This window comes from Crocuta crocuta, unplaced genomic scaffold (genome assembly GCF_008692635.1).
Source record: "Crocuta crocuta isolate KB4526 unplaced genomic scaffold, BGI_CrCroc_1.0 scaffold61, whole genome shotgun sequence".
NCBI classification, from domain to species: Eukaryota; Metazoa; Chordata; class Mammalia; order Carnivora; family Hyaenidae; genus Crocuta; species Crocuta crocuta.
In genome coordinates, this window is record NW_027528369.1 from 2,094,909 (window position 1) to 2,106,453 (window position 11,545).

At 49.0% G+C, this 11,545-nt stretch overlaps 1 protein-coding gene across 1 annotated transcript in view; it reads left to right on the plus strand.

Annotated features, from left to right (window-relative positions):
• The first annotated feature begins 683 nt into the window (after positions 1–683).
• The window catches only part of VAT1L (vesicle amine transport 1 like), a 154,152-nt gene continuing 143,290 nt past the window's right edge, over positions 684–11,545 (plus strand). Inside the window, exon 1 of the mRNA XM_077754049.1 lies at positions 684–923. Coding sequence (XP_077610175.1) covers positions 697–923 — 227 coding nt within the window. The 5' untranslated portion in view covers positions 684–696. The remainder of the gene's footprint in view (positions 924–11,545) is intronic.

Genomic DNA, 11,545 nt, shown 5'->3' on the forward strand with positions numbered 1-11,545 from the left:
GTGTGTGTGTGTGTGTGTGTGTGTGTGTGTTGGGGACAGGACCCACAATGATCTTCTGGTGGTCAAAACAAAAAGGATCCTTTTCTGGTACCGGATTCTTTTCTGACTCCTCTTTGATGGCTGGAAATGGTGCGGGTGGTGAGAATTGGCCATCACAAGAGCTCCTGGTCGGTAAAGAGCATCCGTGTGCTGACCCCGACAGTCTGGAGTGAAAGAAACCCTGGTTTAGACTCCTCAGGGGGGTAAGTGGGATTTCTCGTTTCCTCCTTCCCTAACCTTTTTGCCCTTCCAGCCAGCACCTGCGATCTTGGGAAACTTGCCCCGTTTCCCGTCTAAGCCGCCTGCCCCCGCAGATCCCTGCGAGAGGAGGCAGCCCTGTCTCCGGGAGGCATCCTCCAGGCCCAGACCCTCGTCTCTGTCCATTTCCAGGCGCCTAGCCTGCGCCGTAAATAACAAAGTAGTGCGCCGCCCGCGTAGGACAAGGCGTCCTCTTTGCGTGCTTTATTCACGAGTCTTGGGCAAGTCTGGGCTCTGGGGCTGCGATTGAGAGCCTCGTTTGAGACTGGCTCAGGAACCGGAGTCGAGGCTTCGCTCGGGCAGGGAAGAGAGGCGGGGAGCGAGGGTGGGGGGAAGGGGTGGGGCCGGCGGGGGCNGCCGGCGCCGCCGCAGCCCGTGCGCCCCGCGCCCCCGAGCGCCATGGCCAAGGAAGGCGTGGAGAAGGCGGAGGAGACGGAGCAAATGATCGAGAAGGAGGCAGGCAAGGAGCCTGCCGAGGGCGGCGGCGGTTCTCACCGCCTCGGGGACGCCCAGGAGATGCGCGCCGTGGTGCTGGCCGGCTTCGGGGGGCTCAACAAGCTGCGGGTCACCAGGAAGGCCATGCCCGAGCCGCAGGACGGCGAGCTCAAGATCCGCGTCAAAGCCTGGTCCAGTATCCGCGTCTTTCTCGCTTTCTCTCTTTGCGCGCTCGGCGCTCCCGGGGCGGGGGCGGCGGAGCCCCGGCACGGCCNCCTCCCGCGGGTCCCAGAGCCTCCCCGTGGCCGGCGGCCGGCTGACGCTGCGGAGGGTGCCGCGAGGTGGCCCTCGCCCTCTCCAAGCCGGAGCTAGGGGTGACCGGAGGGGACTGTGAGCTCTCGGCGGGGAGGAACAGGGTGGATGGTGGCGCCCAGCGCCCGGGGTCTGGAAGACTGCGCAGCGAGGGTCTCCGTCGGTTAGGACAGCTCAGCTGCCGGGAGAGGGAGTTTGAGAACACGGTAGAAGAGTAATAACCTCCGGATGACTGTGTGCCAGCCATCGTTTATTTAGAGTTTTGGCTACTGCGATCTTATTTAATACTGCCTGGGACCCGATGAGTTAGGTACCGTCATTGTCCACGTTTCACAGGGCGCAGAAAGAATGATTTGCCCAAGATCTTCCTACCGCCATTCACTGACCTGGCCAGGATTTGATACTCTTAATTAAACCTCTATGCTGTAGTCCTGCTGGGTCTGGCGACCGAGTGAGAGCTGGGGAAGTGCGGTCTCCCTTCGCACTCCTGCACTCTGCCCCTCTGGGTATGGGGAACGGCGCCGGGTAGCTGGAGGGGTCGGGGGGTTAGGTCCTGGAGCCTCTGAGCTTGGTCAGGGGTGAGGCCAAGGCTCCCTCTTCCCCGCCAGCGCATTCTGTTCTTCTGTGCTTCTCCGAAGAGAAAAAACAAACAACGGGTCGTCTTCTCCCCCCATCTCGAAAGGAGCTCAGCAGTCTGAGTGCCTTTCTAGTCCCCACTCCTCCTGGGGGAACTTCTGAGTTAGGCCCGGCTGGGATTCCCCTCGAGCGCCTAACCCTCTCTCTGTGCTGTCACTCTGTGATCCTTTCTCTGAAGTTCTAGGAGGCAGGGCTCAACCCAGAGGGTTCACTGGATCCAAGCTCTGAGTTCTTTATGCAGCAGTGCTTCCCACGGGGAGATTTGCCCTCAGCACACTGAGACAGACTTCCCTTTCTCGTGTCCGGGTTTTAAAGTCCCCAGCAGACACCGCTCCCCTGAAAGCAGCAGTCAGCCTACCTGTCCCTGGGTTAAATCGCAGACCTGGACTCTGGGAACAGATGCAAAGAAAAATGCAGAGGAGATTCTCTCCCAGTCGCTGCTTTAAGAGCAGATGCTGGACTCCCGTGGCTGGGTGGAAGGCGGCTGTCAAGAGAAGCAGGCACAGGTCTCTGATTTGCTTTTCATACATGTAGCTGGTCATAGTCGACTCCAAACACGACTTTTGGGAATTCAGGGTAAGGGAAGAGGCTTTTGCAAACTGGGGGATCCTATGCAGTTCTATTTTGTTAACGCTGCTGAACCAAGCTGATTGATCCCAGAAGGCAGCACTTACATCTATCTGCCCTTTTCACCAACAAATCCCCAATGTGTAGCATAGTGCTTGGAACACAGTCTGTCCAGCATCAGTTACTGCTGAAGGACTAAGTTATTGCTGAATGAATGGATTGAGTAAAGACGCTTGGACGGGGATGATAGAGTCATTATTTTTCTTAACTTGCAGGTGGAGGAACGTCTCGTAAAACTAAAACTCTGCATTGGTAGTTCTCCTTTCTCTACCACTGATTAGAAAGATGATCTATACATGGATGTGTATATATAATTTATGACCCTTCATCCAAATAGGATTCTAGGACTTTTTGTCAGAGGGTATGTTCAGAGAGTAAAAATGTTGAAGCTACTTTTTAAAGAAAAGATCATCATTTGCAGTACAAATAGGTCTGGGTTCTCTAGTCTTATGCTAATTGCATAGAGGCTGGTAGGAACTGAAGCATTTTGAAATAATAAATGTCAAGATGAAAGCCAGGAGATGGATTTTCAAAGCCAGATGCACAAGCCTGTTCTTTATTGGAGCTGCGCACACGGACACACACACACACACACACACACACACACACACACACACTGAAATCACTGCAGATTCCCCACCCTGGTTGTTCAGTAAGCCATCCAGACATGGGGGAACATTTGGAATCCAGTATTGCAAGGGGCCCGGATTGATTGTCATTTCCCCAAGCTGGAAGCAGAGTTAATCGGTTTTGCAAGGGGGGATTGAAGTCGGTTTGAGAAGATTGCCCGCTGGGCCATTCCTCCTACACTGGGCTAGGATTGGCTGGCCAAAGATGCCCACTGATTGTACGTTTGGCCTTGGAAGCCTGGATGACTCATTCTGTATTTTTATGAATCAGCTGATGGCTTCCTGGATGAAGGCCCCCCTTTTATGTGCTCTCTGTTTTTAATGGAAACCTTTTATCGTCAGATAGGATATGCTATTTGCTTGGGAATAAAGCCTGGTCCATCTGAACTAGTATTATTCAGACCTCAAATGACTGTCCAAGTTGGTTACTCCATAAATTGTTGGGGAATGGAAGAGAAGAGGTACAAGGAAATGGATATTTGATCTCATTTACCCCTTCTCATTGATGGTGCAAGAAGATAGATATTATAGTAGAGCAAACTGAGGCTTGGAGATGTTGAGTAATTTGCTAAAAACGTCACACAGAGAGTACAGTTAGGATCTGAGTCCTTGTCTGCTATTTTCCTTTTATTCCATTTTGTCTCCCTCTGTGAAAGAGTCACCAGAAATGTGATTTACCTCTGTCTGGACCTTTGGCAATGCAGTGCCAGCTTGCTTTCCTTCCTTTCTTCAATGAATATGGCTCCTTTGATTTTTTTTTTATGTCTGACTTAGGAGAACATTCTCAGGCTATTCCCAAAGTAATATGGCTTTTCTCCCCAAATGGAGACATGACGGTCAAATGCAGCTCGAAAAGAATGAGTGTCCATTTTGAAGAGGGCGGAGTGGGAAGGATTACAGAATCTTCTAATGTGTTACCAGAGCATCAGCTCTGATGGGGAACTGGTGCAGTCAACCCTTCATTGAGCAATTTACACAGCAAGCGGTTTAAGTGGCCATGCGGAAATAGCACATGGCCTTTGGAAGAAGAAGAACCCAGATGCAGGCCCAAGCCCTACCACTGTCTATCTGTGTGACCTCGGTGGTCACATGTCAGCCTCTCCAAACTTGTGACGCCTCAACTGCAAAACACAGATAAGATGAACCTCATGTAGTTGAGCGAGGATCAGATGCAAGAAAGAGACTGCCACGAAATAAGTAGTAGTTGTTGTGACTGTTACCATCACTGTTGTCATATCTATGCCTATATGACTGACTTCTTTGATAACTTGGAGGCCGGCATTTTAATCACATATATATTATAGGCAATGTCATGTCACATTTGGTCTTTGATGAAGAGTGAGACCGTTCTAGACAGGAGTCCCAGCCCTGCCTCTTGCTAACCATAGGTCATGGGTCTTGCCACCTTGAGGCAGAGCCTGAGACAAGGATGCTGTCCTAGGTGGTTGATTGAGGGGGTGCTTTGGGGAAAATGGGAATAAGGGGAGCAGGACAAGGAAGGAGCTAAGCAAGGATTTCATCTCCCCTCGATCCCATCAGGAGTTCTGGGCATGAATTATACCTTAGAGTCAATCCGGACTCGAAGCAATAGGGAAAGCCCCACCCCTATCATCGGTGGGGTCTGGGCCGTGGGATGCCTTCTGAGTGGGGGCATGGAGCCTCTCAGGCAATGGTGACTTCTGTTTGAGCGCTGTTCCTCTGGAAGAGGAAAGGGGGTGAGGGGACTGCACTGAGCCATGAGTGGCCGGCACTCCCAGCCGGTGGCGGATGGGTGTGCTGCCCAGGCAAAAGGGATCTGAGTGTGGGACAGACATCACCCTCTATGCTGGCTGACCTTGAACGTGTTGCTTACTTCTCTAAACTTGAGCTTCTTGGTCTATAAAATGGAGATAATAATAGTACCTCGCTTTACAGTGTTGTAATCGAGTTTAAATGAGATACAGTGTACGAAGACCTTTTTGGTGATGCGTGGCATAGGCAAGTGGTCAATAAATGATAGCTATTATTACACTGTTTTTCTTGGTTTCCATAGCTACCATCTACAGAGTATCATTCAAACTGGAACTTTTGGGGGCGGTAAAGGGGGACTATTCATAGTTACTCTGGGCCAGCAGGAGCAGACTAGAACTGTTCTAGGCAAACCAGGGTACGTGGTCCCCCCATTAACTGCTAAGGGTTCGATCAATGCCTTTGCTGCCAGAAGTCTTGTCACAGTGGGGCTTTTCTTGGACAGGAGCTGGGAGGATTTGAGGCTGAGGGTCTCCAGGCTGGGCTGCGGAAATATATTTAAGTGGCCATTAACAAGCCTTGTCTCTGGTTTGTGGCTCAAATTGGCTTGTGATGGAAAGGCACTAATGGATTGGGGACATTTATTTTCCCAGACTGATTTACAGAGAGAGGCCACATGAAACTGCTAGAATGAGAGCAGTTGGATGAAAAATGGTCCCAGCCGGTCATGGCTACATTGGCTGATCTGAAAATGGGCCGAGGGCAGGCCACACGAAAGGAAAGCCAACACACGGTGGGCTTCTGACATGTCACGAGGGTGGCGTGCGTTGAGCTATGGGAGGGAACTGACAGTTACTGAGCACTTGTTAGGGGCCAGGAACTAAGTTGCCTGCTATGTACTTTGTTTCATTTTATCCTAATGACAACTCAACAATATCAATATTACCATCTCCATTTTAAATCAGGAAACTGACATTCAGAGACATGTTAAGATCACACATTGCTACGTGGAAGAGCAGTGTAAAAGTCCACGTCAGCTTTGTTCCTGGACTCTTTATATTTGGGAAAATCAGAGAGATTCGGCCACAAAGGCACAAGACGGAAAGGACAGAGAGACAGTAAGGGACCGAGAGGTAGACAGAGGCAGACAGACACAAAGACCGGAATCAGGAATACAGAGAAAGAACCATGAATGCATTTGACTGATTTGAAGCATAATGGATAAGACTCAAAATGGCACAGTGCCATCTTGCCCCCCACCCCCAAAATGGCCCTTTGTATTTCTAAACCACATCCACTCTCCCTCCCTGGCTGATATATGGGGCCCTTTGGAGATCTATGTAAGATCAGATTGCTGTGACTGTTGGCCCGGAATACCCATGCTGATGAAACACAATCACCGCTCCTTGGATCTACCCAAGACTTATTCAAGTTTCGTCCTCTGCCTCCTCGATTGGGCTATTGCTACACTGGCGACTTGACTGTAGAATAGCCCAAAACGACACAGCATTAAACTGTCACTGATAAGGCCAATCTAATGAAATATGGGCAATATTATCTTTCCTGTGTTTATTCAAATAAACAAATGGAGTCCATGAGGTTAAGTGACACCAGTGTGTAGAAAACAGAAATTGCTTGGAGCGTCTCTAACACCCAAGCCAGGAAGCCACTCTACCATGATGACTGGAACAAAAGTGTTCTGAATTGCTCTGTGTTGGATAGAGATATTAGCATTTGACAGGAAAGGATGGCTCTGTGCTGAGTCACATTGAGCCTCATCACTTGGTGATGCAGAGATAGAGATGCTACTTTGGAGATCTTATTTATTCATGAAAATTTGCATTTTCCCTTTAACTCTGTCCTCCCCGGTGAGGGCTGGGGATGGTGACTGTGTTTTCTCTTCTTTCAATTATGGAATGAACTTCCTGCCTACCCAGCAACTGGAGGAAGAAAGGAAGCCCAGAATCAGGGCTTCTTCTATTTCATAGAAAAAGAAAGTATAGGACATCTTACGGAATAGCGGATGTAGAGTAGGTTCCCATAAATAGCACCCTGATCTTAATGGTATCAGCACTGGTCAGAAAGCAATGGCAGGTGGCCCATGACGTGCAAAGGGAGTGATGACTGATAATTACGCACATCCTACCCTTCACTTGTCTTTGCAGCCACGAAGCTCATTATCCTTCTCCACGTTACATCGGACCCTCATAACCCCACGAGATTAGCATGCTTACTTTCTAAGAGAGCTGAAGTGGAAGTAGTGAGAAGCCAGAACAGATGTGAGTTCAGACCCTAACCCGACCTCACCATGGCTGTGTCATCTTAAGCAAATCTTGCCTTCAGCTTGCCCATATCCTTCCTTTGGTAATTAAACACACTTTTTGGTATTGCTATGAAGACTAGGTGAGAGTCTGTCAAGTCCTGACTGCTCCTTGCACATAGTAGGTGCTCAAAAAAGTTCATTTCCTTCATTAGTACTCAGGCTATACAAGATGGGTGGGAACTTGATGCCACCCTCTGGTCCCTGGTCTGGCTGTTCTACCTCCAAACTACACTGGCACCAGGGAGCAGGGTGCTGGCTTTTGAAGCTTATTCCCAGGGTCGGAATGGATTTGGACTGACCCATTGCTACTCTTACACCGGCCCTCTGGGTGCCCACTGAAGGGTGACAGTAGGGATTTCTAGGACAGCTGGATGTGCAGGACGGTCCAGCCTCTGGAGTTTGGTTCACTCTCATACAGAGGAACCAAAATCCCACGACCTTTGGGCACATCACTGGCATCCAACACTGACCACAGAGCTCACCCAGGCATGGGGGAATGGCACCCCCACGACCCCAAGTTCCTGGCGCTTCTCTTAACGGGGATCTTTTTTGGCATCTTGGCCTTTGTTACAGAAGAAAAAGTTTAATTAGAAACAAGAAGAGCCTCTTCACGGGGAAAGAATAGAGGGCATGCAATCTCAAATTGGCGTGATTCCTCTGTGTGTGCTCTCACACAGAAAATCGGTTGGAATCATGGTATTAAAATGAGTCAATTTAATGTTTGAAGGCCCAGGAGACAAAATGTATGCTTCGGTGAAAGAGGCTGTTTCATCTTTGGATATGATATTTCCCTGATGAAAACATGCAGGGGGCTTCTGTCCTCAGTCTCATTCTGCCAGTGATCCTTGAACCCTCAGTGAAGCCTCATCCCCATCATCGTCCTGGAGCCAGGGGCATGCTAAACAGTGCTTCCCTAGCCTGTACCCCCTCCGCAGGTGAAAGCAATGGGCCCTCTTACTCCCGACTGGGCTGAACGGCTTCAGTGAACAGCCCAGTGCAGGATAATGGTCCTCTGTGAAGGCAATGATAATGATTCATTTCTTGGGCTGGCACTGACGACACACCCAGATGGGATCGGAGGACCATTTTAGCAACCTCTTTGACCTTAGGAAAACCTGTCTCACCTCAGTTTGCTCATCTGTACTATGGACACCATTATCGTACTCATGGGGTGATTTTGTGTGTGTGTGTGTGTGTGTGTGTGAGCATAAAAAGAGATAACATGTATAAAGTATCTAGCAATGATGTTGGCATTTTAATACTTGATGAATGAATGAAGTCCTTGTCACATAGTATATGTTTAATATATGTTAATGGTAGGGAGAAGATGCAAAGGAGTAGGACATTAAAAAGTCCATACTTTATATAAAGTTTTCTGGATAGAGTCCCTATTCAGACTGCAAAGCGTACAAAACTGTAACATCCAAAGGAGCCCAGACAGGAAGTGCTATCATGCTATGACATACACAAGAAGAGCCAGATGAATTCCTGAAGGAACAAGAGAGGAAACGGAACCAAAATGTACTGTGCTCTTCCTGCGGGCCAGAAGCCAGGCTAAGCACAGAGATCTTCAAAAAGAAGACCCGTCACTTCTCTGACTTCTCTTTTCTTTATCTCAGCCATGCTGATCATCATGATGAAGTTGCCCCTGGACTTCTAGGCTCTCCCCTCTCCTTTCCCTCCCATCTTTTGTCTTCTCGCCATGAGTTAGCTTCATGTGCTCCCCCTACAATGACCTTCCTTCCTGAGACTAGGAGAGACCGTGGCCTTCCGCCCCAGCTGCCTTGTGCGAGGTTAGCAAGCCCCAGAGAGAACTTTTTTCTCCCAATTTTCATACATCAAGGAAGGAATCTTAAGGGCCCTCCATGAATCACGTATCAGCCCCTGGATCTGTCTTTCTCTCTCTGTCTGGCCCCAGGCGTTGAGGTGCTGGGATTGGCCACATTTGCATCTCATGCCCCCCTAACCCTGACCTAGAAGAATGGGACACCCTGATTGACTGCTCTACCAGGAACACGTAAAGTGTGTGTGTGTGTGTGTGTGTGTGTGTGTGTGTGTGTGTGNACACACCAAATGGTCAAAATGGCAGCCATCATGGGTGAAGGGAGACTCTTGGTCACCATAAAACATGAAGAATCAGAGAGGGGCCTGGGGAAGGCAGCTCCGTTCCCTGCCCTGGGACATTGCCTTCTCAGCACAAAGTTGTTGAATCATTTAATGACATGTATATAATATTTTCAACTTTGAGGCCCATTGTCATTTTTAAGTCTCTTTGGTAATCTTGGAAATTTTAGAAACTTCCTCTGTTATCATTTCACTGGTGAACATCAAGCCTGGTGTTTGGTTAACAGTAGGCACCCAATAAATGTTTGAGGAACGAGCAAATACATTACCGACTTCCCCCCAAATGTTAGATGTACATTTCTACAGAAGTTGCCTTGTCACTTGTAAATACTAACAGCATTGACTTTCCTGATACGGGCGGTAGCCGGTCCACACCTGTGTGGCTTCAGGCTCCCCTCTGTCACCTCGGCTTCCTCTGACAGGAGGTCTGTAGCTCTCCAGCTTGTGGGTCTTTTCGTGGAGATTCGAGAGGACTCCAAAGGAGCTATGTTTTCAGACAGTGTTCCCCCTCCTTCATACAATCTGTTCTCTCGAAGCTGCATGTTCACTTTTTGAATTCTCTAATCACTACTTTCCCTAGGCTGGGAAATGTGGGTCTCTGACTTCTCAAGATGCTCTGTCATTTTCTCCTTATTGACATCCCGCTGCACCGAGTGCCGGAGGCCAGGGATCTGGAAGACAGCCCACCGTGCTACATCTGGGGGCTGTGATTCCGTTATTCCAGGAGTGCTTACTCGAGTATTCCTGCCATGCGTGTCTATCTGGGGACCCCGGCCCCAGCAGCCCGGATGCTAAAAAGAGATTTTAACTAAACTAAACCTCCTGTGGTCATCATTTCATGATACCTATATAGATGACATCCTTAGGTTGTGCGTGTTAACCTCATGCAATGTTATAGGTCAGTTATAGCTCAGGAATGCTGGGAAATAAATACATGTTTCAAATGACTGGGGGAGAAAACCCAGTCTTTTAAAACAAACGATATGTCCATGACTCTGTCCCTACCTTCCTTGGTAGGTATTCAGGACCTCCCCCACTCAAAATCTGCCAGGTGGGTTCAAGGGTTTCCAGGGGGTGTTGCCCTGACACTCAGAAACCCTCACCCTTTCTACTCCATGTAGAAAGGTTATAAGCAACATATGCCACCTTATGCACGCATGCCTCTGCTGTTCGGAGCCAATACATGTAACACTCTTTCGTTAATTACTCATCATTACTATTATCATAATGACCTTTATTGAGTATGTAAGTGTTTTATAGGAATTTCTAGGGTACCAGACATTTCACAGATGAAGACACAGGATCGAAGGGATGAGGAACTTGCCAAAGATCACGCAAGTAATGAGACATAGAGAGCTGAAGTTGACTGAGCCCGGGTCTCTCTCCAGGGCTTCGTCTTCATGGATTTCATACCCATTTTTCCCTGCTCTCTTCTAGACTCAAGTCCCTGGAGGTGAAGGGTGATCTGCCAGAAGCATCTACCACGTATGGGCATCCAGCCTCTTCCCCCCTTGTACTGCCACACGTGTCTTCATCTAGACTTAGGTTTCCCAACTCCTATTTCCCTTAGGATTAGTTTCTTTTCCCCAGAAAGCTTAGCTTCTCTTCATGCACACAGAAACACGCTGGGGCAGCGCCGCTGGTCCAGACAGCCCGAGTCCTGCACTAAACTGATAAGGCTTTCAACCTGTGTCCCTTCCCTTTCCTCCCAACACAGACACATGCACTTCTTTGCACAGACTATCCATCAAGTTACAGACTTTCTTTAAAAAAAAAAAAAAAAAANTCCAAAGGAGCCCAGACAGGAAGTGCTATCATGCTATGACATACACAAGAAGAGCCAGATGAATTCCTGAAGGAACAAGAGAGGAAACGGAACCAAAATGTACTGTGCTCTTCCTGCGGGCCAGAAGCCAGGCTAAGCACAGAGATCTTCAAAAAGAAGACCCGTCACTTCTCTGACTTCTCTTTTCTTTATCTCAGCCATGCTGATCATCATGATGAAGTTGCCCCTGGACTTCTAGGCTCTCCCCTCTCCTTTCCCTCCCATCTTTTGTCTTCTCGCCATGAGTTAGCTTCATGTGCTCCCCCTACAATGACCTTCCTTCCTGAGACTAGGAGAGACCGTGGCCTTCCGCCCCAGCTGCCTTGTGCGAGGTTAGCAAGCCCCAGAGAGAACTTTTTTCTCCCAATTTTCATACATCAAGGAAGGAATCTTAAGGGCCCTCCATGAATCACGTATCAGCCCCTGGATCTGTCTTTCTCTCTCTGTCTGGCCCCAGGCGTTGAGGTGCTGGGATTGGCCACATTTGCATCTCATGCCCCCCTAACCCTGACCTAGAAGAATGGGACACCCTGATTGACTGCTCTACCAGGAACACGTAAAGTGTGTGTGTGTGTGTGTGTGTGTGTGTGTGTGTGTGTGTGTGTGTGT